The sequence below is a fragment of the Bipolaris sorokiniana genome (genome assembly GCF_000338995.1).
Source record: "Bipolaris sorokiniana ND90Pr unplaced genomic scaffold COCSAscaffold_14, whole genome shotgun sequence".
Taxonomy (NCBI): domain Eukaryota; kingdom Fungi; phylum Ascomycota; class Dothideomycetes; order Pleosporales; family Pleosporaceae; genus Bipolaris; species Bipolaris sorokiniana.
The window spans coordinates 450,307-475,201 of NW_006911908.1; the positions used below are offsets into that span (position 1 = coordinate 450,307).

At 52.9% G+C, this 24,895-nt stretch overlaps 9 protein-coding genes across 9 annotated transcripts; 2 read left to right on the forward strand and 7 right to left on the reverse strand.

The window, feature by feature from the left end:
• Window positions 1–140: 140 nt before the first annotated feature.
• On the reverse strand, window positions 141–2,163 carry COCSADRAFT_40073 (uncharacterized protein). The gene is made up of 3 exons (XM_007705414.1): window positions 1,982–2,163; window positions 1,778–1,912; window positions 141–1,726 (listed from the first exon to the last, which is right to left on the reverse strand). Exons 1-3 carry the CDS (start codon window positions 2,102–2,104, stop codon window positions 236–238), a joined length of 1,749 nt encoding a protein of 582 aa, XP_007703604.1. The 5' UTR covers window positions 2,105–2,163; the 3' UTR covers window positions 141–235.
• Window positions 2,164–3,536: 1,373 nt separating this feature from the next.
• Window positions 3,537–6,725, reverse strand: COCSADRAFT_174716 (uncharacterized protein; the record flags this gene model as incomplete). Its single annotated transcript, XM_007705596.1, has 5 exons — window positions 3,537–4,427; window positions 4,477–4,858; window positions 4,913–5,524; window positions 5,575–6,333; window positions 6,463–6,725. 5 exons carry the CDS (start codon window positions 6,723–6,725, stop codon window positions 3,537–3,539), a joined length of 2,907 nt encoding a protein of 968 aa, XP_007703786.1.
• A 4,424-nt stretch (window positions 6,726–11,149) lies between these two features.
• On the forward strand, window positions 11,150–12,642 carry COCSADRAFT_184241 (uncharacterized protein). The gene is made up of 5 exons (XM_007705597.1): window positions 11,150–11,232; window positions 11,372–11,504; window positions 11,684–11,737; window positions 11,827–12,085; window positions 12,142–12,642. Exons 1-5 carry the CDS (start codon window positions 11,209–11,211, stop codon window positions 12,278–12,280), a joined length of 609 nt encoding a protein of 202 aa, XP_007703787.1. The 5' UTR covers window positions 11,150–11,208; the 3' UTR covers window positions 12,281–12,642.
• Window positions 12,643–13,119: 477 nt separating this feature from the next.
• Window positions 13,120–14,964, forward strand: COCSADRAFT_98455 (uncharacterized protein; the record flags this gene model as incomplete). Its single annotated transcript, XM_007705598.1, has 2 exons — window positions 13,120–14,569; window positions 14,651–14,964. 2 exons carry the CDS (start codon window positions 13,120–13,122, stop codon window positions 14,962–14,964), a joined length of 1,764 nt encoding a protein of 587 aa, XP_007703788.1.
• Window positions 14,965–15,067: 103 nt separating this feature from the next.
• Window positions 15,068–16,608, reverse strand: COCSADRAFT_242937 (uncharacterized protein). The gene is made up of 2 exons (XM_007705599.1): window positions 16,271–16,608; window positions 15,068–16,213 (listed from the first exon to the last, which is right to left on the reverse strand). The coding sequence occupies exons 1-2, from the start codon at window positions 16,459–16,461 to the stop codon at window positions 15,172–15,174; spliced, it is 1,233 nt and encodes a 410-aa protein (XP_007703789.1). The 5' UTR covers window positions 16,462–16,608; the 3' UTR covers window positions 15,068–15,171.
• A 380-nt stretch (window positions 16,609–16,988) lies between these two features.
• On the reverse strand, window positions 16,989–18,298 carry COCSADRAFT_40079 (uncharacterized protein). The gene has a single exon (XM_007705415.1). It carries the CDS (start codon window positions 18,011–18,013, stop codon window positions 17,342–17,344), a length of 672 nt encoding a protein of 223 aa, XP_007703605.1. The 5' UTR covers window positions 18,014–18,298; the 3' UTR covers window positions 16,989–17,341.
• A 1,035-nt stretch (window positions 18,299–19,333) lies between these two features.
• Window positions 19,334–20,496, reverse strand: COCSADRAFT_99089 (uncharacterized protein; the record flags this gene model as incomplete). The annotated part of the gene is made up of 2 exons (XM_007705600.1): window positions 19,334–20,034; window positions 20,103–20,496. 2 exons carry the CDS (start codon window positions 20,494–20,496, stop codon window positions 19,334–19,336), a joined length of 1,095 nt encoding a protein of 364 aa, XP_007703790.1.
• Window positions 20,497–21,339: 843 nt separating this feature from the next.
• COCSADRAFT_40081 (uncharacterized protein) lies at window positions 21,340–22,963 on the reverse strand. Its single transcript, XM_007705416.1, has 4 exons — window positions 22,607–22,963; window positions 22,543–22,559; window positions 21,659–22,489; window positions 21,340–21,603 (listed from the first exon to the last, which is right to left on the reverse strand). Exons 1-4 carry the CDS (start codon window positions 22,706–22,708, stop codon window positions 21,501–21,503), a joined length of 1,053 nt encoding a protein of 350 aa, XP_007703606.1. The 5' UTR covers window positions 22,709–22,963; the 3' UTR covers window positions 21,340–21,500.
• Window positions 22,964–23,176: 213 nt separating this feature from the next.
• On the reverse strand, window positions 23,177–24,274 carry COCSADRAFT_125252 (uncharacterized protein). The gene is made up of 2 exons (XM_007705601.1): window positions 23,680–24,274; window positions 23,177–23,621 (listed from the first exon to the last, which is right to left on the reverse strand). Exons 1-2 carry the CDS (start codon window positions 23,890–23,892, stop codon window positions 23,388–23,390), a joined length of 447 nt encoding a protein of 148 aa, XP_007703791.1. The 5' UTR covers window positions 23,893–24,274; the 3' UTR covers window positions 23,177–23,387.
• Between the last annotated feature and the right edge of the window lie 621 nt (window positions 24,275–24,895).

The following is a 24,895-nucleotide window of genomic DNA, read 5'->3' on the forward strand; positions in this document are numbered from 1 at the left end:
GTAGAGCTAGTCTGTTTTTGGTCCACCATGTGCCAGGCACCACGTTGTTCAGCATGAAGCCAGATTGATGGATCACTATCAAATCTTGTAGCATAGAAAAATGCCTGATAAATGAGATATTGGTATGACTCTAAGACGAATTTGGCGTAAAGATTAATTTTTTCTTAATCTACTACTTGTTCTTTTGCTATGCTATGAGAATACTCTCAACACATCCATTACTACATACATCTTCCTACAACCTCGGAGGCAACACCGTAGGCACCGGCGGGCGACTCGTCGTACGCGGCAACTCAGGAACCGCCAGCGTAGGCAAGCAAGCACATGCACTGCTAACCCTCGCCACAGTGTCATTCCCAGCACATGCGGTCCGCGCATAATCCGGCACAACCCTCTCATCCTCAATCTGCCTCTGCGTAAAATTGCCACAAAACTCTTGGCTCTCCTGCAACCGCCCCTCGACATTTGCTGTGCGCATGCCGCTCAGGCAGCCATCGACAGAGCAGACCTTGGGCTTCTCGCACTCTTTGCTAGTCATTTTGACGACAAAGGAGCCGCGCTCGATGGTGTGCACGAAGATGAAGCCGGATTTGAAGTAGGGGTATGAGGACCAGGAGCCGAGGAAAGCAACAGTGCCGCCACCCTCATTCTCATCGTCTTCGGGGTAGATGTCGAAGAAACCGGCCTCGCAGATACCGCCGCCAGTGGGGTCCGAGGTGATGGAGTTGATGTCCAAGACGTTGAGTCCGTTGCCGTAGTTGGATTGGTAGAGGTAGTTGTCTACAACGTACTGGTTGTGGTCGATGCTTCGGCGCTTGCCCTCGTAGTTGCCTGAGTAGAAGGGGTTCTCCAGGTCGCGGATGTCGAAGATGTGAGTGGTAGGCAGACCCTGTGTCATAGGTCCTACCTTTGCGTCGCGCTCATCGAATTCGTCGTCGAGGAAGAGGTACTCTTGCCACGTGACGTTGTTGACCGCGCTCTGGTGGACGTACTCGGCGCCCGGGTACGACGTCCGTGAAATGATTGTCGTCGTATTGCCTGTCTTGTTCGTAACATCATAAATTGTAAGCGTATCTTCGTTGCTCGCGTAGCAAATGTCGCGGCCGTAGTATCTGGTGTCTGGGCCGCGGTATACCAGGCATTCTGCATCGTGTACATACCCGTCACCACTTGCACATCCGGGGCTGGTGGGGTTGGACGGGTCGGTCATGTCGATGAAAATGAGACCTCCACGGCAGGGAAGGTTTCCACGGACACGGATAGTCTCGTTGCCACCGACGGAGCCAACGGCAACGGCGTAGTTGAGCTCGGGGTTGACGACAATGTTGTGTGTCCTGCCTACGGGCAGGTCATTCCACTTGTTGCCCAGCCCCCAATGACCTGTTAGATCCTGCTGGGTAAAGTTCTTGGGCTCGCTGCCATCTAAGTCAAGCAACTTCTTCATGTCGAAGATTTGCACTCCATGCTTGATAGCCTCACTTCCAATCACTGCGTAGTCGTTCATGACGCGGATCTCACGCCACCGTGATCCAATAGCATCGTACTGTGGCAGCCGCCCAAGGTAAACCATCTTGCCCTCGCTGGTGATTTCTGCAAAAGCAGTTCCATCGAACTGGCCAATGGCGACAAACTCGCGCCCGTCTTCAGATGTCCAGCCCCACGATGAGGAACCTTGACCCTGGCTGCTTCCAAGAAGGTGGTGTGGCAGGAAGTGGTAAAGGTCAATCTGGACCGTGTTAGTTACACGGCCATATCATTCAGGAATTGAGGAACTAACGTTATGGCACTTGAAGGTATTGTTGGAGTTTCCTGGTATCGCAGCCGCAAAACCATCCACACATGGTGTGTAGCCCAACTCAGGATACCTTGAGCTGTCCATTTGGCCTGAGGCAAGTTCAGCATCCCACTGAGCCTAGATTATAATGTTAGCCCCTGAAGCCAATCCCAAAGAAATGTCAAAAGAAAAAAGGCATCTACATACCACCTTCATCTCCATAATCATATGATGCACAGTACCATCATCATACTCAGCCGCGGTACCAAGCATGGCCGCCCTGCTCACGGCAGCAGAGCCAAGCACTGACAACAAGGGCAACAAAACCATGATTACTACCACAGAGCCTCACTTTTAGAACGACAAGAAAAACCGCAGTAGAACTCGCTGCTCTTCCCAACAACCAGGTAACACACACACATTATATATATACGCTACTATGCATTCCCACTATACCCCAACCGCCTAGAAAGCCGTCCCCATCATCCTTGGTCCGACCCAACACAGCCCGTTCGCAACATCACAGCACTGAGCCTATCAGCATATTGCAGGCTAACCTCTACATCTACATCCATAATCCAGGTTAAGAAGGTCGTTAGATACGTAGTCTTGGGTTCCAAGAGCCCAAGTGACGGGTACGAAACCTGGTCTTGGGGTAGAAACAAGACGGCCGCTGACTGCGAGCTGGCTGGAGTAAACCGGCCTTCACGCTTGGCGATTGCAAATTCCCCACATTAGACTGGGCTGCCAATGGCGGTGGTTGTTCTTGGCGTAAGATAAACCAGAAGAGTAGTCTGACTTGGCGGATGTCGGCGGATGGTGTAATGCTAGGCATCGGTCTTGGAAATACCGGGAGGTTTCTTCTACCCCGCCCTGCTGCAGCATCTTTGTGTCCGACCTACTACACCTACATGCAGTGTCTTGCAGTCACTGGTCCTCAACTACTTGACCTTCGTCTAAGGATAGTCGTGGTCATTGGATGCTCGGCTATTTGCTCGGCAAACTGCAAAGTAAATGCGCGATGTGGTTAGTAGCGTTCTGCGGTCGGTGCCTGGAAGGAGAGGTTCGGTGCGCCGGTTGATTTGGTCCGCTGTTTCTTGCGATTGGGTTCAAATGTACCATTGATATGCATGTATCGATTTACTACTCTAATAAGGCAGCTGGTCATCATCTTGTGAGACGAATCGAGGCAATGCGCCTCCTCAACTTCTACCCCCTCTCCACGAATACCCTTGCAAAAAAAGTAACTCTGCGTTGAAGGGACGAGTAACGGCAAGTCCATATATTCATCTTTCTATTCTGTTTAGTCGAACGCCGCCCTATATTGGAAAAGTAGAAGTATGGAACCAACAAAATAAAAGGAACACTAGAGCGAATTGTACAGGTCGCAATCGAAGTGAACACCGGAGTTGCAACGTTTAGCAGCGAGGCTTTGCCCTCAACCTCCACAAACCGTTGAAAAATGCTTAACTTCTCGGTGCCAGCCGGTTGCCTTGGGGTATAACGCTTTTGATACTTGAAAACGCCAATGGAAATCATATGCACTAAGGAAAATGTATGGCCGTTGTTCGTAATGCGCAAAGGCCGGGTGGCCGAAGATGTCCGGGATGTAGCGGAGTCATCTATTTGAATCGTTTGTAAGGGCTCCAGCTTGGGGTAGTTCTCTGGCTTGAGATTATGGTTCTCAGTCGAATAGTAAGCGGTATTCTGAATCTAGGGGCGCTTCAATCCGGTTGATCATGCGTCCATTGGAATCGCTGTCTCAGCGCCACCCATGCGGGATAAATTGCTGATGTGGCGGCCTCCCATTACCCATGGTCAAGGCTGGGTCCATGAAAGAATGTGACCAGTCCTCTTGAGTAAGCAAGTCATCAAACTGAACATTGTGTGGTCCTTGCATTTGCATCCCTGGTTGTGGGTAGGCTCGGTACTGCTGTGCGCCTTGCATCAAGTACATGGGGATATTACTAAACAGTTGAGCTTCGTTGTCGTTCTGTGGCCGACCTTGCCCACTGGGCATACTAGTTGGTGCAAACATGGGAGGATGTCCCTTCACGTCTATGCCGGACGACATTGGGTGTGGGAGGCCGCTGCTCACCGGTGGAACACTGGTGCGATCAAATGCTTGAGGATGCCTGTTTTCGAAAGCAGTCATTGGCTGATTCGGATAGGCAAGAGGGTCGGTAGAAGGAAACATCATAGTCGAGATGTCTGCGATTGGCACATTCATGCCTGATGCATCTGTGAATGAGTTGCTCAAAACTGAAGGACTGTAGACCGAGCTTTGTTGCGCGTCATGGATAGGAGCCATACCAAAGCTTGGCAGACTGTCATTGGAAGAGGTAGGTGTGAGACCCGGAACACCATCGAACAAGTTAGGGTTAGAGATTGAGTGTGAGGGATACGAAGAGTTTGAGCCAATTGCAGCAAAATGGCTGTGCGGAGACGGATAAGATGGGCCAGGGCCAGCCGTTTTGACTTGTGGAACGTTGTCAGGGTAGGTGCTCGCTCGTCGCGGGGCTGTCGTTTCTTTTTGACTAGGCAGGGTAGGTCTTGTTCCTGAGGATTGCGGTGAACTTCCTTGTCGGCGCTTCTTTGATGCAATAATTTCTCCGCCATGCCTAATAGACTCTGGTAGCCGTTCGAACATGCCCTGGAAATGGTTAGCGTAACGTGTTTATTTGTGTTTGGGTTTTGCATACCTCAAGCGCAATACTGCACCTATCCGCTGCCAGACTTCTCTTTGCAAAATAGGCCAGGACCTCCTTACCCTCCACAGCATCTCGTAACAACTCAAAACTAGTGGGGCTAGTAGGGTTTTCCAATACAAAGTAGAGAATTGATACAATAGCGAAGAATGTCGTGTACATGGAGAACCAATATGCCCCGGCTAGCACACCACGCTTCCGCATTTCCGTGGAGATGTGGATGATGTTACGGGAGACGTTGACACAAGCAGAGGCGCATGCAAACGCCCTCTGGTCAACAGCTTTGGCACTGAAAGATTGAGAAACATAGTGCAAAAATGGCCGGTATAGCAAGAGCTGTGCATGTCCAAAAGCCATGCGAAGAAGCTGTTGAACCCTGTCATGTCTATCAGTGGATGTAACAGGCATGAAAAAGTGGCTCTAAACATACCTTTTGATAACAGGTGGGACCTCGCCACCGGGCTTCAGTGCAGCGGGCAAATCGTCTAGCCAGCGTGCCAAGTCTTTCTCAATCTCTCGGATCTTGGAGTAACCCACAGTGTAGGTCACTGAATTCTTGCCGCCTGACTGCGTACCCTTGATAGGATATACATATTTGCAGATTTTGTTCAGTACTTGTACGAGACGAGTATGAGCGTTGAAAGCAGCCATGACGGAAATGGTTCCTTCTGGCATAGGCAGAATCCCAGTCTCTGTAATGTATTCGTCATCAACTTCGGCCGGCCATTCCTGATCAATATCTTCGTCCTCTAAGAATCGCGGTAATCCAAGCATAGCTCCAACATATGTGTCCATTCGCCGGATAACCCAGAATATACGTTTACGTGTTTCAGATTCGATGGGCGAGAATGTGACATTGAACGAGCGGTGCAGACCCATGCGCAGTGCTGAGCGTAGGGCGATTCCAATATAAGCATAGCATGTGCTAAGCTTGGCCGATGACTGCAAAAACTGTATCATGAAAACAATAGCTTGAAGCGAGGTTAAATCTCTACAATCTGTAATGTCCAGGAGTTGGCGAGAAGCCTTGAAGTACTTGAATCTGGGTATGTGAGCTTGAGGGTGCTGGCGTCCGTTGGGAGAATCACTTACCCCTCGTCAGTCAAGGCGCCATAGCCCGTAACATCAGCGCCCTGCTCGTTTTCTGAATAGAGCGTCCCCAGGGCTAGCACAGCGAAAAACAGAGGCAAGAAACTAGTTTCGGCACTTCCATAATTTTCGGGTGCTACTTTGTATACACGTTCCAACTGCTCATGGAAAGTAGGAAGATGGACTACTCGGAGCATGGCAGTGTACTGAATAATAGCGTTATCGCACAGAGTGCGTGCCTCTTCTTTGCTCGGAAGAGCCACATTGGCTGCTGAGGACGTAGATCCAGCTATGGAAAGAGCACTTGGCGAGGAGGCATCATAGGACATTGTACGTTGCTTGAAAGACGGCGAAGCATCTGGTAGAATTTGAAACATGTCATCAAATTGGCGCAAGCCCCTCATGAAGCTAAGCCCGGAAGAATGGCCTTGGTAATCCCAGTTTCCTTCTTCATCAAGATCGAGCTGGCCTGTCGCCTTGACCATGGCCTCGAGATGTGAGTCAGGAACATCTTCGTTCTGCAAAGGGACATGATGCTGGGGCGCGCGTGATTCCATGCGCATCACGGGAAGTCGGGGAGCCGCCTGGGGCAGTTGTGGTAGCAATCCATCTTGAAGGTGAGCATCGATGGCGGGGTCGTTTAGATCTACAGTTGGGAGCACCACCTGCAATAAGGCTTTGGCACGCTTCAATTGGCTCTCCAAGGCCTCAATATACTGAGGAGTCGCGTTCCGTCGGCGGTTTGATGGTTGATCATAAGTACTGGCAGGGTGTTAATTTGAGGCTTTGCAATGTCCGGTTCTATCCGGGGGCTTTTTACCATTCTGTACCGTGTTAGTGTAGGTTCAAAAGATGACAGGATTGTTTCCGGCTATACACGTGGCTACCAACATACCATAGCTGTAGACAGTACAATGCGTGCACGGCTGCTTGCCGTCGCATTTGATTTTCTTGCGCCGGCATTCATCACAGGCACGTGTCACCCGTCGTCTTTTCTGAGGCTGCGGCTTGGGTGGCTGATCGTCGCCGACGTCATTAGTTTCCGAGTTTTCTTCACCGAATTCGGATGTGTCTTCTTGATGGGTTTCAAAAGGGGCGGAGCGGACAGACTCTGCCGGCAGGTCTTCAGCTGTTGTGAGGGCCGGGGAAGTCATGGTTGGCAGATAGAGAGCATCGAGTATCGCGTCCTGTGGCTGGGGGGATGCTGCGCCTAAGAGTAAACTGGTGGATGCTTCCGACAGGGTTATACTGCGGCGGAGAAGCATGTGGGTCACGTATTAGTTCTAGGGTTAGCGCCGTCGCATGTCGCATGGGCACCGTCCCGCCGGGCTTGGGCGATGGATGGAGTCGAATAGTCGAATCGTTGTTGTCCGCCGAGTTGTCCGTTTTCTATTGTTACCTGTAGGCCAAGCTCGGGTTTTGTGTTCTGGTCTCGGCGCGTAGCCTTGGGAGCCCCATGAACAAGATCACAGTCATCTATTGACCTTGCCTAAAGCAAGCCGTCGAATTTACTGTACCGTTTGGCTGAACCTGAATGACGGTTATCTCATGGGCTCCCGCCCCACTTGCGGCAGTGGCGATGGTGATTTGGCGGCACTCAGACCTCCTGGGATGCACAGCGGGAGCTGCACACCACTATCGTGGTCGAGTGGTCAGCACTTGCCATGGCTCAATCTGCGCCCTGTGGCGTCACATAGCTGAGAGCCCATGCCATGGGGAACACAGGTGAGGGGTCCTGCTGAGCCGCCATCCACGCCACGGAAGAAGCAGCCATATGGTACGGCTCCAGTTGGGGCCCTGCTTAACAATACATTCTGGATATTGAAGCGAAGAGAAGCGGATCTTTGGCCGTGGCGCTGCACCGCCGGGGGCCCTACTAGTGGCGTGACCCGCTGTCCCGTCGCAGCTTGGCCTTCTTTTGTTGCTCCTCGTGCGCTCTAAAGCCTCTTGTTCGAGTAACGATCATCAGTCAACAACTCTCGCTTGCGGTCAAGGTGCCCACACCCTATATCGTTACTAACAGATCCGTCATGTTGCTATCAACCGGTTGCAATGCCTTCATCCCATCCAGATACAAACTCTCGGGGTGTAGACAAGGGCGAGTCTCCGAAGCACCGTCCTCTCCACTTGACCCAGTTGCCCAGCCTTACCTTCTTAGCGTCGGATAAAGTCGCCAGAAACATGACAGCGTGGCTTGACTGCGGCTGGTGACCCTAGTCTCTATGCATCTGGCGGTTGCTTCACCGATTTCATCCATCGCACAGTGCTCCAGCCATGCCTTGGCTTTTTCTCTTGTCAGCGTGATATGTATGGACCTACGCAGCATAGCAGAGTCATTGCGAGACTGCATGCGCCCAACTGTCGAATAAAACAGGAGCGCTGACAGGTAGACAGTATCCGTCCATGCCCACTTTGTGAGCCATCTGTCCGCCGACTGCACTTTTTTGGAACAGAAGGGGGAAGACGGGTTTCCCGCGTTAGTTTCCCCGTAGGTTCCTTGTATGTACCGGTAAAGCGTATTGGATTGGCGAGGCGCTCCTTCGCAATACGGTCACACGCACATGGCGAAGTCTGCTCCTGAAGACAGGCCAAGAGATTCCTTGAGAAACGGTAGCCTATTGCTGTTTAGTAAAAGGGGAAAAAAGTAGAGCGTCACCCCATTCCTGCCTCTCGGAAGTACCGATACTGCACACCTGCGTCATAACAAGGCCCCTTGGCATGAAGAGAGCTCCGAATGCGGATGTTGGAGGTGGGAACACCTTTTTGATGGGTACGATGTTTAGTGGCGCATACTATCAAGCTAAAGGTGCCGACTTCCGGCTGACTCAGCTAGCTCAGCCCAAAGGGCTCCTCTGACTGGCTGCTTGCCATGAGTCGCAGGAAGCAAATGGACATGTAAGCCGAGATGCCAATGCGTCTCATGCATCGGCTGTTGTCATAGCCACTGCACTAGCCACTGCACTAGCCACTGCACTAGCCACATCACTAGCCACGACCCTAGCCACACAAAGAACAAACACGTCCAATTCCTTTTGCGCCACAACTCAAAAACCTGGAATAATACCCACACAAGGAGTGGCGCATGTCACGTCCTCGGCTGGTGTTGCACTGCGTGAAACGTGGCTGCGAAACAGGTTACGTGCATAATGCCAAGGCCAGATGTGCAGATGCTCAGGGTTGCCAAGTCGTCTGCGTTTTGCTGTGGCGCATGACACGACTTAGTGTGGCAGCATGGCAGCCAGGACCATGACTACGTGGCTAGCCGACGGCAACCATCCAAAGCCCATATTACCCCATGCAAAGGAACAGGAAAAGCGTTATCCCATGGACGAGAGTCCATCCGTCATCGGCCCCTTCTCCGCTGTTGTTGAGAGGTCATCCTTGGAGTATCTATATTACAATACACTGAAACTGTCCCTTTCATCTGCGAACAGACGGTCAAATGTCACATGGGTTGCAGATCTGTGCGTTCGATCACAGTTTAACGACCGCGTCGATCGTGTTGAAAGACATGCGGTCAACCGCCAGCGCATAGTGTCTAGGCAGTACTAACCACCGAGAAACAATTGCGAACTTGTTTGTTGGTTTACATCCAGTTTCGGCATAAAAAGCCGTGATCAATCTCAACGTTCTCGCCGGGTGTTGGCTTGCGCAAACGTCACGGCCTTGTAAAGTTGCTCTAGTCATGGTTTCTTAAACGTAGAGACCATTAAAAGCCGAGTTTTTACCATTTAGGCCGACTAGTAGCAAATACATAGTTTGCATGGAGCCGTTGCTTACTAGTGATAACTGGGCTTCAAGCCAGGTTGTTGGACTAAAACGTATGTAAGATTGTGATAAGATTGTGGAAAACCTAGAGGCGAAAATCCAGGGGATGCGACGATCGTCGTGACGACATCCACAGGACGGGGTTGACCAACATCTGTTGCCTGCAAAGATTCTGTTCCGTGCATTAGCGAGTTGAAAATGTATGTATGTAGGAAATAGCCAAGACACAGGAAAAGTCAGATACGCACATCAGGTTGGGCCCCCGGTGAATGGCTTTGACTTTCGGCGTTGCGCTGACACTTGGAATGAACCATGCATAAACATGATGAAATGCCAAGATTGTTGCTCTCACGCTTACCAGGTCTTGGAGTCTAGACGTGCAATTGTGAGCGTACGCTTCCACAGCCCTGTCTCGTGAGCAGGCCTAGCCATTCGCATAAATAGTGTACACACCACTAACGAGACTTAAGCAATATTGTGTGTGTTATATATCAATAACAATTGGTTTCATCGACCGCTTTCTTAAATGTTAGCAATGAAGCCTGTCTCGCATGCGGAGTTTGCGTACGGGAAATTGAATCCATAGACCCATGAGACAGCATAAATACGTACCCTAGTGCTGTTGGGAAGAGACGAATTGTGATCGACTATTTCCGATCTCCAAGGTTTAATAATTGCGTATGCAGAAGTTGGGGTAGATCAAAAACTTTTCGGTAAGTTGACGGCATTTCTGCGGTCATTTCTCGTGTTAAACAGACATAGATCTTCCAGTGATGCAGTATCAAGGCCTATGCACAGCAAGCTTGCTTGCAACCTTGTATATGAGTTTTTGTGTGCGAAAGGCTTCTTTTATGACAAGGGATAAGCGCTGGTGGGTGAGTGGGTACAGCTGATAAATGGAATGGCAAAGATTAGTTGCACGACTGGGCCGATTGATTGATAGGGAATCCATCCGCACCAATATGGCATCATAAAAAATAAATAGATGCCGATGGCTGGCTCAATATACAACTGTATAAGCGATTCGCAGAGGAGATGGCCTCTCAGCAAGCGATTTCACGTCGTAATCAACAGCAACTGCGCGTTCCTTGAAAAGATTCGAGAGTAGTACACCTCAATTTGTGCGAATGCAGGAAACCGAGAGTTACAGGGGCGTACCTGCTAAAATCACCCATAGATATACCGTTGTGAGCGCATTGTCGAAAGAAGGAGCGAGTCAATTGCCGTCTTGTTATTACTTGATGTACAAAGAAAAATTCTTACCCCTGGGTAGTTTCAGACAGACCTTTTCTCTGTAGGCAGACACCGGCGTTCCTTGTTGTAAGCTGTTGTGTGGTGAATATACTAGAATTTGGCGCAAAGTACAAAAATCGACTTGGCGCTATTTTCCTCACGTCCAAGCATGCTCAATGTCAGTCGTACCCGGGATCTGAATGGATACTGTTGCAGTCACTTTATGTGACGTATCTGTCAATTGCACAAGACCTCCATAGGCGTAAAGAAATCATAGAGGTGTTTGGTGGATTTGGAGATGGCCGTTCTGAGGATCGTGGTACTCCCTGGGTGCGGTCTCAGCACCATGGTACCACTATTCCCATCCGATTTCGATAAGCACAACGAAAAAAGGCAACACCAAGCTCCAGGACTCTGAAAAAAACTCTCCAGAGCTCGGTGAAGTGCCTCGCCTTCCAAACGAGCATCTTGCGCTGAAGAGGACTGGCAGAGGCTTCTCGAGCGACGCTAAGTCGTGCACGGGCCACACACACACCAGTGGAAATATTCGCTTAGCCTGTTGGTGGTATTGGAATCCGCTGCAACGAGCTCTTTCCTCACGACAACTAACCTCACAGCACACCGGAGTCGAGCAAAATGTCGACCTTCGAACCCGTCATTGTACGTACGCCCCGAACACACGAAGCCGCATATTTCTAGCGCAGGCGGTTGCACTTGGTCGCCGTGCCAGCCCGCGCCTCTTGTCAACACCAATGCACAAGCTGCTTTCCAAGGAGCCTCTCGCTGACAGCGCACCCAGGTCATCGACGGCAAGGGCCACTTGCTCGGTCGCCTCGCCAGCACTGTCGCCAAGCAGCTCCTCAATGGCCAGAAGATCGTCGTCGTGCGATGTGAGGCTCTCAACATCTCCGGCGAGTTCTTCCGCGCGAAGCGTACGTTCACCCACCGAATACGAGCAAGCGACGTAGGCAGCAGGCCACAATGAATGCACATGAAAAGAGGATTGATCAAAGGGTATTGAATGGTTGTTGACATGCATTGTGGCTGCTCTTGCGAAGCGCTCTCGGAACACTCGAACAAATAAACGACAGCAGCTGACAGCGACATCTAGTGAAGTACTCGGCTTTCTTGCGCAAGCAGACTCGTTTCAACCCTACCCGCGGTGGTATGTCTCTCCCATACATCTGCGGCACTCTCACAGCCAGAATTCTGCTGTGTGCCAATTCGCCGACGACGTGCTAATCCGCCGTTCAGGTCCTTTCCACTTCCGCGCCCCCTCCAAGATGTTCTGGCGAACTGTCCGCGGCATGATTCCCCACAAGACTGCTCGTGGTGCCGCCGCCATGGAGCGCCTCAAGACCTTTGAGGGTATCCCCGCCCCCTACGACAAGAAGAAGCGCGTCGTTGTTCCCCAGGCCCTGAGGGTACTGAGGCTCAAGCCCGGCCGCAAGTACTGCACTGTCGGACGTCTCGGCCACGAGTTCGGCTGGAAGTACCAGGACGTTGTTGCCCGGTATGTTTTTGTGACTACCACACACAAATTCGTGTTGCTAACAAAATTTTGTGCAGTCTTGAGGAGCGCAGGAAGGTCAAGGGTGCCGCTTACTACGAGCGCAAGAAGGCCCTCCGACGGCAGTTGGCCGAGGCCAAGAAGACGGCCAACGTGGACAGCAAGACCCAGGAGCAGCTTACCGCCCTCGGATACTAGAAAACGGCAGTTGATGACCAGTGTCGGTTTCGGTGATGTGGTTCGGCGTGGATTGCATTTGGCTCATGGGATGTTTCTTTCCTCTACTATACTCCGACCATTCGAAAGGGTGTCCAGGCTAAAAGAGCACATCAATACCAGAGTGCTTACGTGTTCATGGGTCTCTTTGCGGTCGGTCTGCTGTGTCTTCAGGTACTCTTCCGGCTAGAAGCAATACGAAATGAAAAATCACAGCTGATGTAAAGCATGTTGATGGCGTTGAGCGTTCGCAATAGACTGGCGGTTATGTTGTTAATCCAATTCGGTCCCCTTTGACAATGCATTTGACCACACCAATAGTGCAATTCATATCGTTATCTTGCACAAGCAAACCAGGCATGTGCACGCAGGACCGCCGCGGTCGGAAGGATGGCCGGATGGCCAATGGCTAAGATGGCAGGCCAGCTAGCGCTTAACCTCGGCCCTGACGTCGTCCCGCATCGGATCCCTTCCCCAGATTTCCCCAATCCAGCGTCGTAAGTAACGACTCAACGTGTCAGCCCGCCCAGCACTTCTCGAACACGTCTCTTTTTCGTGGCTCGGTTGTGATTTACTTGAACGTTGCTTTTTGCCGTCCGTGCCCCTCTGAATGTTATTGAGATTGTCATTATAGTCCTACAGTACCCTGGCGCGAACGAGTTCGGACATCTCTCGCACTTGAACCCACAGCGGACTTACTCCGCATTCACGCGTCTATAGCTCAGGTCAGCTTGGCCAAGCTTGTAGATCGCCCCTGGAGCTCGTGTGTGTGTATAAAAGCTTGTTTCACTCCAATTGTTGTTAGACACAAGACATACACCATGGAAGGCGCCAAAGACCGTCTCAAGCAGCTCGCATCGCACTTTACCTCTGCAAATCCCGTACCCGGTCCGCCGCCCATCCAACCCGGCGATAGCCACGAATACCACCACAGACACAACTTCCACACGCTTAGCCCGACATGGTTTCTCTGGCGCGCCGCACAGATTGAGCCTGATGCTTTGGCAATATACCACAAGACTGCCAACAACCAGATCCTGCGGCGTTCTTATGCCGAAGCTGCGGATCGCGCGCGAGGACTGGCATACTACTTGAAAAAACATGGGTATAAGAGGGTAGGCATACTGGCGACCAATACGCCAGCGTTTTTGGAGAGCATATTTGGAATTGCGGCTGCGGGAGCTGTAAACGTAGCTATCAACTATCGGCTCAAACCCGATGACATTAGCTACATTTTTCAACATTCCGATGTAGACATGATTATCGCGGATGCGGAATTCGTGAGCTTGCTAGACGATTACAAAAAGACAAAACCGGATGTACCAATCCTAGTCGACACGGACATGGATGCTACCGAAGGCGAGCTTTCGGGTCCTTTTGACGATGCGGTGTTGGAGGGACTGAAGTATGACATTGAGCAGGGCGGTAAAGGATGGGAGAACCTGGAGTCGCATGCGAAGAACGAGGAAGACGTTATTGCTCTTGCATACACGAGTGGGACCACGGCCAGACCAAAGGGTGTTGAGTACACACACCGCGGCGTCTATCTCGCTGCCATGGGCAATATTATCGAATCAGGGCTCAACTACCATTCAGGCCGCGCAAAGTATCTATGGACACTACCCATGTTTCACGCCACAGGCTGGACATTTCCCTGGTCCGTCACCGCCGTCCGAGGCACACACTACTGCCTTCGAAAGATCGACTACCCGGAAATCTGGCGCTTACTCAAGGAAGAAGGCATAACGCACTTTAACGCTGCACCAACCGTCAACACACTGCTTTGCGCAGCCAAGGAAGCCGAACGCCTACCCCACCCCGTCCGCGTTACGGTAGCAGCATCCCCGCCCTCAGCATGGCTCTTTGAGCAAATGTCAAATCTGAACCTCAATCCCGTTCACGTCTACGGCTTAACCGAGACCTACGGACCCATAACAAAGGGCTACCACGTGCCTGAGTGGGACACGCTGCCTGATAAAGAGAAATACAGCCGCATGGCACGCCAGGGTCACGGCTTCATTGTAGCCAAAGCCCTTCGCGTCATCAAGCCCGAGCAGCCCGCAGGCATCCTGACAAACGTAGAAAAGAACGGCGAGGAAATCGGCGAAATCATCTTCGAAGGTAATATCTGCGCAAAGGGGTACTATAAAGACGCCGAGGCAACAAGAAAGCTGTGGGAAGGAGGATGGTTGCACACGGGCGATCTAGCAGTCTGGCATCCTGACGGCGCAATCCAGATTCTGGATCGAGCAAAGGATATTATTATCAGTGGTACGTCTTCTTCCCTCTCTCTCTCTCTCTCCTCCTTCAAAGCCTTTCAAATTTCAAATCTAACACGAATGTTTCTTCTAGGCGGCGAAAACATCTCCTCAGTCGCCCTCGAAGCAATGCTCTCGACGCACCCTGCTATCCTCGAAGTCGGCGTCTGCGCCGTGCCCGATTCCCACTGGGGCGAGCGGCCCAAGGCGTTTGTCACAACGAAGGATGGATCGAATAGCGAGACGCTGGGTGCCGAGGTGATCCAGTGGGCAAAGGAGAATAGCCATATTAGTCGGTTTATGGTACCCAGGGAGGTGGTGGTTGTGAGGGAGTTGCCCAAGACGAGTACGGGCAAGATTCAAAAGAATGTGCTTAGGGAGTGGGCAAGGAAGGGGGTAGTGGAGTAAGGTAGATGGCGTTGAATAGACGAAGATGTATCTTTTTGTTTTTGTTTTTGAAAGATGTGACTTCTACGTTGGTCTATTCTTATCTATGGTATATGTGCTCCCCCCTCCCCCCCCTATTTCAAAAGTCCCAGAGCGAAGAACGGCAGTGTGCGTCAAATGTACAGAAAAAAGCATGGCCATATATCTTCAACCCCCCCCAAAACTCATCTACCTCTTCTTCGCCGCCTCCAACTCAGCCTTCTTCGCAGCAGCCTTCTTCGCCTTCTCCCTCCTTCCCATCGCCGCCTCGGCGCCAATCCCACCAAACACCAAACCAACACCCACCCACTGCATACTCGTAATCTCATGCCCAAACCACCACACGCTCCACACCATGGTCAGCATCTTGCGCGTAACCGTCACAGTAACAAGCAACAAGCTACTAAAATGCGCGAGTGTATGGAAAATGAAAACCTGGCCTATCGCACCGCACGCCGAGAACATGAGCACATCGGCACCCACAGCCGGATACTTTGTAATGAACCCCAGCGCATCGCTGAGTTCCGACGTCGCGAGCCCGAGCGACGACGCCAGCGGTGTAGAAGCGAGAAGAGGTGTGATCAAGAGGTACGACACCGTCAGCGCCGTCGACATGATATTCTGCGCACACATCATCTGTGGGCCGGTAAAACCCCTAAACGAGGTGAAAATATGGTCTTGCACCGTATTCGTCAGACCATCAAACAGCAAGTTCACACCGAGCAGGACCAAGCCGACCGTGTGCGACGCATCCGCATTCAGCGCTCCACTTTTCTTCGCCGCCTTCTTCGCAGTGCTAGGGCTGTATAGCGTAAAAACTGCGACGCCGAGGGTTACGAAGCCGATGACTGCGTATTTATATAGTGGGTATCGTTTTTGGAAAAGGGAAATGTGGAGGAACATGACGGGCAGCAATTTACAGCTTTTGGCGAGGATGAAGGTGACGTAGTCGATGTGCTTGAGGCTTGCGTAGCCAAAGGGCGAGGCGAGCGACGAGGTCAGCGCGATGCCTAGTAAAGGCAGGAGAATGCTGCGGGAGGGGAAAATGGGGAGGACGGTGCGAACGCCGGTTTTAGGATCTTTTTTCGCAGAGGCAAAGAGGTAGATTAGACCGGTTATGGCGGCAAAGGCGGATTGAACGGTGTTGAGGAAGATGGAGTATGTGAAGCGCTGGTTGGAGGGGCCGTGGGTGGTGGTTGTTAGACGCTCTTGGATCCAGGCCCATGTCATGCTGGTGTTTGCTGGTCAGCGTGTGCTCTTTGTCGCATATACGTGCTGTGATACTTACAAACTACCGTAGATACCAGCGACGCAAATGACGAGCTGGAACAGCCCTGCTTCCTTCTGTTCCTGAGGGTTTCGCGCATGCAGCTCCGCCTGCTCTTCCAGCTTCTGCTCAATCGAGTGCACCGCATCGTCGAGACGGTGGTGCGCATGGCCATTGGTCTCATTGGCCTTGCGGCGCACTGCCTGTGTCATCTTTTCGTAATGCGGTTGTTCGCGAGTCCCCTGCGTCGACGACTGTTGGAATCGAAGAGTTGGAGGGGGGGACAAAAGGAGTGGACAGGCGCAGGAGATGAGCGCTCAGAAAACGAAAACCAACACCTGATAAAGCAGAATGAGAATTTGCAGAGTCAAATCCACCGGGTAATGTCGATAATAAATGAAAAAGCCACCAACGCGAGAGTGAACACCTGGCGTTAGTCGCTATTTTCTTCTCTCTGGCCCTCCTGTCTGCCTTGACAACCGTGGCTTCAAGTGCGGCGCGCCGGAGCTAAGGACGGAGAACGCTAATGTGAGCGGCACGAGCCACGTTTGAGCCTCTTTCGGGGATCGGAATTCGGAAGCTAGCGTTTCGGAACCAGTGGGCGATTAGCGTGGCCACCCGCCCTTGTCCCCTGTGGGGCGGACGTCTGAAGCTCAGGGCGGGGGGACGAAGGGAGGGGAGGGGGGACGAGCGCAGATGGGCACATGAGAAGAAAAAAAAAGCGCCGAGAGCGAGACAAGGGAGGGTGAAATAATGCGGACGAAGCCGTGCTGCGATTCTTGTTCTGTGCGTGTTTTCCATTAAGGATACATGTATGTCTGTATGTCTGTATGTATGTATGTACTCTACTGGTGTTGCGCTGAGGAACGCGCTTACCGCCCCCAGCCATCGTAAATGGTCGTGTCTAAAAATGCTCGCTAAGAATGATGCAAAGAGAAAAACGCCGAGGCCTAGCCCTTTGCTTCTGACCTGCTGATGATGCTAACCGCTCTCCCTCCTCACCCCGCCCACGCAACTCGTCCTCTCCGCCTCATTCTGCCCTAAGCCGCCGCACTTGAGGTTCAACTCCTCCTCCCGCTCCCGTTGCTTGTCTCAGGCCTCGCCCTTGACAATCTTCGCAACAGCGCTCTTGACCAGCACCCACATGGGCCCGGCATTCACTTCCTTCCCCCCACCCTCTTCCATACCGCACTTTCGCTTCCACGCGTCTCGCCACCCTCTCTCTGTGTCCTTTTGCTTGTGCTTCATCAATTGCCCCGCTCGCTTGCCTTGCCTTCTGTACCCCGCCATAAAGGCGTCCCACTCCTTTCTCTCCTTGACAAAGATGATAACCCCGTTGCCTGCGTCAATGGGCTGGCTGCCACCCGACAGGATCCGCGCTTCCCATGCGCTGCCAAGAGACTGGAACGTGAACGTCGACGAGTCAAGCACATAGTATCTCTTCCGCTTGCCAAATTTGGATGCTGCGCTAGAGCACGGCGTGATCCAGTGCGTGGCGCGGGAGTAGATGCCGTCTGCCAGTGCTTCATGAAGGAGGTCTGAGGGTAGGTATCTCCGGCATTGCAGGAGCAGCTTGTTGCGGAGTAGTGTGATGTTAATGTCTGGGTGTGCCGTGGGAATCTGTGGCGAATGTGACAGGAGCGCCTTGTTTTGTGTGCGCGTGGAGCGCGCTGGTGGTTTGGATATCCGTCCGGAGGCTCGGATGACTGTGACTGGGTTGTCGAACTGGTGGGATGTCATGGTTTGTGTCTGAACGGGCGCCATCCTGTCAGAGTGTGCCGGTAGTGTGATGTTTCTTGAGTGCTGTCTCTAGTCCAGATGGTCGTATAGTGCTGAAGTGACTGGTTTGGGTGGTTTGGGTGGTTTGGTGCAGTTTGAGTGACTGGTAAAAAAATCTGTCAAGGTGCAGAGACGGGGAAGGAAAAGAGGGAATGTGCGGTCAAGAAGAATCATCTTTAACCACTATGCACCCCTTCCTAGAACAGCATAGCTCATGAAAAGACAGCTGCCATCCCAGCCTCGGAAATCGGTCGGGCGTCAAAGCTGTGCGGTGCTCTCTAGTCTACCAATCTCCGGCATTCTGGGCGATCCCTGGCACTACCAAACCTAGCAAGCACAGCAGGATAAGCGAGCTCCGCTGCCGAACCTCACCGCATCAGAGGGCTGCCGCGCCTCCAGCAACACGCCTCCAGTCGACAACGCGCCATAGCCAGCAGTCTCGAGGCTGTCGACGTGTTAGATAGTTGTGCACCACCCGCAGTGGTCCGACACTGGTTGAGCTGTTAGCGAGGGGGGGCCAACGGCACTTGCGTCCTGTGCTTCGTGTCAAAGCGTGACACCATGACGTACATGCACTAGTCGACCAGCGAGGGTCCAGCCGTTCGCAGCCTCGCCGTACCTACTGTGCAAAGGCCAGCTCATCTCCTCCATCTATACTTGGGATCACTGCCCCTTGGCTACAAGAAATCACTATTCGAAACACCACAACATCTCACGTGCCGACATAATATGTTTGATTGATTGTATCTAGTAGGTATCGGTAGGAGTGACGGGGTGGAGCAGGGGGGTGGTGGTGGTGGTGGTGGTAAGGGAGTGATTAGGGAAAGTACATTGGAGTGCCGCCATAGAGCTCGAGGTGATGAGACCAAACTCATCATCTGCTCCAGCTCTTCTTCGCCAGAAAAACCACAAGATGGATACTAGCGCTGCTACCCATAAGCACATGCGCGATCCGGATATCAAAGGCCATAACGTCATGACATTCGTGAACCGCTCAGCGTGCACTTGGATATCGATCTCTCTCTCTCGACAATAAAAAAAGTTAAAACAATGCCCCCAAACAATCCGTGGTATCCATCATTTAACAGCAAGTAAGAAACTAATCAAGCTAATGCTTTTGGATGTCATGTCGGTGGGCCTTCATTAGGGAATGACAAGTACAGATGGCTGTCGAACGTGAAGGACCAGCGATATCATGTAGCGGCTGCATGGCCTCCCAGTAAACTCGCCAGTTTCAATGGGTGGCGTCGAGGCAGCACCATCCACAATCGTGTCCAATGTGGAGGGATGTGCTAGCATAGCCATCTACTCTTGCGCCTGGCTGCGGCGCATCTTTTCAGCCTCAAGGTTCTCGTACAGGAGGTACAAGGCCTTCTCGTTAGCACTGGCACTACCGGTGATGGTGAACATGCGCTCGCCAGTGTCGTCGTGAGGAGCCTTGGCAATCGAGATACGAGCATTCGAAGTCTTTCGAATCTCGCTAATCTTGCTGCCGCCACGCCCAATGATGCAACCAACCATGTCGGACGGAATGCTAATATTCTGCGTCTGCATCTCCTCACCGTCTTCTGTGTGTGTAGGGGGCGGTGGCCTGCTGGCAGCATCCGAACCGGACCGTCGAGAAAAGGCAGGTGGCGAGTCACTAAAGTCAGCGCCGTGGCCAGTGCGGTTGTACGAGCGTCCGCCCATACCACCGGCGGGTGCGCTGCCACCATTCGCCGCGGGACCGGGACCCACGCCGGGCTGGACCCTAACAGCAGGATTGTAGAGAACCGTACCGTAGCCACGCTCGTGGTCGTCAATGAGACACTTGCCGATTTCCCACACAGCCTTCTCGATGCCGGCAGGAGATCCTTGGACCTCGACAACGCGCTCAGTCGACTGGGGGAGCATCTCTTTCTGGGCAACCATGCGAACACCAGAGGCATCTTGGATCTGCTTGATTTTCAGGCCCTGACGACCAATAATGGTGCCCATCTGGTTGTGCGAGATGAGGAGGCGGATAGCTGAAAAATTTAGCTTGGCATTTTCATGCACCGTTACCTTGGTGCGAGAACACAGTATTTGTACGTACGATGAGTGCCGTCAGTGCGAATAACGCCGCCCATGCCCATGGCAGGTGCGCCCTCGAGCAGGCCCTTGGCAGCCAAACCATATGCCTTTGATATGCCAGAGAGACTGCCCGTAACGGAGAGGACGCGGTCATGGACACCCTGGACTACCTTGCTGACACCGGCGCGGACACCAGTCTCATCGCGTAGGTCGGCGACATTCTTGCCAGCCTTGCCTATGATGACACCGGCTTCCTTGGACGAAACAATGGCTCGCAAGGTGAGCTGCGCCTCGGCATACTCCTCTTCGGTGCGTGGGATCACTTCACCCTCGCCGTCCATGTTGAGGCGGTCGAGTTGATCGGCAACACGGGTGGCGTCTTGGCCGGGACCGGGCTGGGGCTCTTCGGTGGACATGTTGCGGGATGGCCGGGAGAAAGTGCTGGTGCTGCTGTCAGTGACGCAGTTTAGTGACGCAGTTTCGCGACTGGCGCAACGTCGCAACACTCACAGGCGAAGAAGGTAAGTCGCAAGGACGGCGGGTAGGACGTGAGAGGGGAGGAGAGGGGATAAGGGGGGAGAGGGACGGGGATAAGGGAGGTCAGGCTGTGGGATCGAGTGTCAGTGGTTGTGTTTGGGATCGTGTGTGGAAGTGGACATGGGAGCAGCTGTATGTACTCACAGGCGACTACGGAAGTGGCGGGGGTGAGAGAGGTGGTCGGTGCGGAACGGCCGACTGGACAGATGGAAAAGGAACAAGGGTGGGTTGAGGGGGGCAGAGAGGGAGAGGGAGGGAGAGAGGGCCGGGAGAAGAGAGAAGAGAGAAGAGAGATGTGGTGATGGTGCCAGTCTCGGGGGGGGGTTTACAGACACACAATGGAGCGAGGCAAGCAGAGGGAGTGGGAGGGACACAGGTCTGGAGGCAGAGCGCAATATTCGGGCGGCAGGCAGGTTGGAGCTCCTCTTAGCGAGAACGGGCACGCCTTGCCGGATTCAAGAAGAGGGCAGGCAGAGGGAGCAGCTGCGCTTCTTTTGCGATGCAGCAGCCGTCCTCGCACAGCAGGCAGCATTGCGTTCTACGAGGGCAACACAAGGCGAGGGCATTGAATGCAGGCGTGAATGCACCAGCCTGTTCGTCGACCATCCTCGCGCCGCCCCATCCGCAAACACAGAATAGACCCCGCGTGCACGAGCCCTCGCCTCGCCGCCATCCTGGTCCCCACGGCGATGCAGCTAGCACTATGCAGCATCACAGCATTGGCCCGCCACGCTCGCTTTCTAAGCCAGGAGTACCCCATTGGCCGGGCTTTTCTATTGTGCCCTCTCAAGAGGGTGACTGTGCCTGTCGACCTCCTCGGAGCACGTCTACATACTATGTACATGCACATACATATATACTACTACATCCAATCCTACGCCTCCTACTTTTGGGCTTCAAACACAACCTTCTGCACCTTCATCTTGTCAAACAAGTCGTAGCCTTCCACCGCCTCGCTCAGCGGCATAATCTTATCCGCCATGAACCTGTCTGTGTAAGCTGACCTGCTATGCTGCCCACAGTGAAAGGGTTTACACTCACCCGAGCTTATCTTGATGTCTCTTGAGGCTCTCCATTGCCTCCTCAAACACGCTTCTTACGGGGCAACGGCCCATTTGAACTCTAACATTCTTGTTGTAAGCTTCGTTTCCAGTCCATGGAATCTCGCCGTTGTGGACACCAACGGAACTGATGACGCCCCACGGCCGGATCAGTTCGTAGCCCATACGCAGAGCGGGTGACAGTCCGACGACCTCAATCACAATGTCAGCGCCGCGGCCTTCGGTGAGCTCCTTGACGCGTTTGTCGAGTCCTTCACGGTCCGTCTGGAAATTCCACGGCTCGGCGCCGAGCGACCTGGCAAGCTCGAGCCGAGAGGGCACAGAGTCCACGGCGAGAATGTGCTTGGGCTTGTAGTCGGTGATGTTGCACAGCGCGCAGAGAGCAACAGGCCCACATCCAATGAGGACAACAACACTGTCTTTGATCTCCTCCGGACTGGAATACTGGAATCCATTCTTTGCTGCAAACATGCCAGTAGGGAAGATGTCCGCCATCAAAACCAAGGCTTCGTCCTTGATCCCTGGTGGAGCTTTGACAGCTGTCGAATCAGCAAGTGGGACTCGCACGTACTCGGCCTGAGCGCCGTCGAGGCCAACAGACCCGAACAGTTGGCTTTTGGTGCATCGCGATGAGTACCCATGGCTGCAGTAGAAGCACTCTCCACACGACGTTGTGAAGGGCGTGACCACCTGGTCGCCAACCTTGTGGTTTTTGACCGATGCGCCTACCTCGTGTACATATCCAGTGAACTCGTGGCCCATGACAAATTCGGTTCCTGATGGCTGGTGACCCCTGAAGACATGCAGTTCGCTGTTTTTCTAGTCAGAAACAGTCTGTGCTATCGTGAGGGCGTACCAGCATACCTCCCGCATAACGCCGTCTGCAAGGGGGTTAGCAATGCACGCTTGTGCTTTGACAAAACAGTACCTTGTCCACCTTGACAATTATGTCCTTGTCATCTTGGATCTTGGGGATAGGCCTCTCTTCAATCACCACCTTTCCCGGTCCTTTGAAAACGACGGCTTTCATCCTGTGTTTGGAAAAAGTACAAGTGCAATGCGCGCAATTGATGATTGTTAAAGACAAGAGGAAGAATGAAGAAAACTGCGTATATGTATATAGGCGCAAGTAAGACAATGCAACCAAGTGGAGCTCACGCCCTACATATGAAGTGTCTGCTCGGACTCAAGGCCGATGTGCGGGAGACGCGTTCGTGACGAGAGTAGGAGCATGTTTGCTAGCTACCCCGCAGTCGTTCCTCGTTCCTCGTTCCTCGCTCCTCGTCCCTCGGCGGGGCAGCAGCCACCAGCAAGGAAGGCACATAGTTTGCAGAACTCCATGCATGTATCTGCTGTAGCTATGCTCGACCAGACTGAAATAAAGTGCCCCTCCTGTGAAGAAGCACCGGGATGGCGTCATGACGCAGAGTGCAGCAAAGCGGGCCTCGGCTCGCTGTGGCAAGCCTGCAAACATCACTCCACATCTTTCCGATGTCACGCCCGAGTACGCCGATAAAGGAGTAAGAAACAAAGCTAGCGAGTTTAACATGCTACTTAAGACCGGCCTGCAACGGCCAGTCAGAGCTACCAAATAAAACCGAAATGCAAACAAGCCACCATCTGTATAAACCCAGTCATGTTGCCCTTATCCAATCCAAAACTCCGCAAATGCCCATCCAAGACGCCAAGCCCTGTGTAGTGTAGCCTCTTCAAGTGACGGTGCATAGGAGCTCCGCCTCGAGGATAAATTTGCCTTCCTTGTACTTCTCGCTGGCCTCGTACGCCTTGTCGTACTTCCAGCCGACCGTCTCCTTGCACTGGCGGCAGTGAATGTCACGGACTATATGACGTCCGGTAGTCATGTTGCGCTCATTGGGGTCAGACTCAGTCACATTGACAACGCTGTCGAACAGATAGGCCTTGCCATGCTGGCCACGGAAGTTCTGCATGCGACCTGTTAGCATTTTCCGACACAAGTGCGAGGCATCGGGGCGCACTGACTCTGCTGAGGATGTCATCGTGGTTGGAGAGGTGTGTCTTGCAGTTCTTACAGCCGTAGATGCGTGACGAGTTGAGATAAATATTGTACGAAAGGCCCATGGTGATGATGAGACGATCGGATTCGCCAGTTGAGGCTGGATGGTGTTTGCGTGGTCTGGAAAGACGTCGACGAAGGTCAGAAGTGGCCACTGGACGCTGGTCGCCGCCTGTCATACGTGCTGCTGGACCGGGTTTAGAGGCGAGGGCCGAGGCGACGGTGCTGGTGCGGATCCGGGCTTTGGGGCGTTCGGGGCGCTGAAGACGGTGGCACCCGGGATTGCGCCAAAGCGCGTGTGCTCTCTTGAGATGTGGAGTAGGTAGAAGCCTTGGCTGGGTATGCTGGAAGGTGACGCCGGGATGCTGGTACCTAATGGCACGTGCGTGGAAGAGAGTGGGATGATGGCGCAGAATGACGAAAGAGACGAGGCGGACGTTAGTGTAGGCACACGGGATGTTCAACTAGTGGTATGTAGAAAGTGATCACTATTATTACTGAGGCATGCCTGGGTTTTGTACCGAGTACACTATGGTTTAAACAACACACACTCTCTATGAGTTGGCGGTGGTGAAGTATGCTCGGGGCGGAGCGGGGTCCACCGTGCGAACCAGTCAATGCACCAGCCAATAGAAATGGCCATGAAGCCCGACACACCTTACCACCTAGTCTGCTGACGCGTGAGGCTATGGAGCATCTACGCCCAGCATATTTGCCTACTCCGCGTCTTTATCTGGACCCAGCAACGCACGGAACAAAGTTTATCTTGAGATGATTGTCCGACGCGCCGCCCAGCCCTCTCTCGTTGCCATCTAGCCACCAGCAACGCAAATGTAAACAAGCAGCGTTTTGCATTGGCACACAAACGAGTAGGCTGGTTGTCAAAAAAGCCAGCGCATCATGCCAATGCAAAGGGGTGGGTTGCGAGCGTTGGGAGTGGACGAACTCACGCACCCCAAGTGCACGGTGTTGGCGATCTGTTGACAGTGCGCACCCCAGCCTCGCTCATCGCAGATTGCGTTGCCTCAGGGACTGGTCTCGTTTCGCCGCGACAACGTTTGGCCATGGCTTTGTGGTGCAAGGTAGCGTCAAAGGTAGCTGAAGGACCAGAACCAGAGGCACGCGAGCCCCCTCTGTTCTTCCATCTTACGTACTGTGTGTCGGCATCAAAATACAGCAAAC

Excerpts from the sequence above, each read along its gene's own strand:
- COCSADRAFT_40073 (XM_007705414.1), bottom strand. The coding sequence starts at position 2,104 with ATGGTTTTGTTGCCCTTGTTGTCAGTGCTTGGCTCTGCTGCCGTGAGC. Across the intron at positions 1,913-1,981 it reads TGATTATGGAGATGAAGGTG|GCTCAGTGGGATGCTGAACT; the intron begins GTATGTAGATGC and ends ATTATAATCTAG. Across the intron at positions 1,727-1,777 it reads ATACCTTCAAGTGCCATAAC|ATTGACCTTTACCACTTCCT; the intron begins GTTAGTTCCTCA and ends AACACGGTCCAG.
- COCSADRAFT_184241 (XM_007705597.1), top strand. The coding sequence starts at position 11,209 with ATGTCGACCTTCGAACCCGTCATT. Across the intron at positions 11,233-11,371 it reads CGACCTTCGAACCCGTCATT|GTCATCGACGGCAAGGGCCA; the intron begins GTACGTACGCCC and ends CAGCGCACCCAG. Across the intron at positions 11,505-11,683 it reads CGAGTTCTTCCGCGCGAAGC|TGAAGTACTCGGCTTTCTTG; the intron begins GTACGTTCACCC and ends AGCGACATCTAG.
- COCSADRAFT_242937 (XM_007705599.1), bottom strand. The coding sequence starts at position 16,461 with ATGACACAGGCAGTGCGCCGCAAGGCCAATGAGACCAATGGCCATGCG. Across the intron at positions 16,214-16,270 it reads GCTGGTATCTACGGTAGTTT|CATGACATGGGCCTGGATCC; the intron begins GTAAGTATCACA and ends AGCAAACACCAG.
- COCSADRAFT_40079 (XM_007705415.1), bottom strand. The coding sequence starts at position 18,013 with ATGGCGCCCGTTCAGACACAAACCATGACATCCCACCAGTTCGACAAC.
- COCSADRAFT_40081 (XM_007705416.1), bottom strand. The coding sequence starts at position 22,708 with ATGAAAGCCGTCGTTTTCAAAGGACCGGGAAAGGTGGTGATTGAAGAG. Across the intron at positions 21,604-21,658 it reads AGACATCAAGATAAGCTCGG|GTTCATGGCGGATAAGATTA; the intron begins GTGAGTGTAAAC and ends TTACACAGACAG.
- COCSADRAFT_125252 (XM_007705601.1), bottom strand. The coding sequence starts at position 23,892 with ATGACAGGCGGCGACCAGCGTCCAGTGGCCACTTCTGACCTTCGTCGA. Across the intron at positions 23,622-23,679 it reads ACGATGACATCCTCAGCAGA|AACTTCCGTGGCCAGCATGG; the intron begins GTCAGTGCGCCC and ends GGTCGCATGCAG.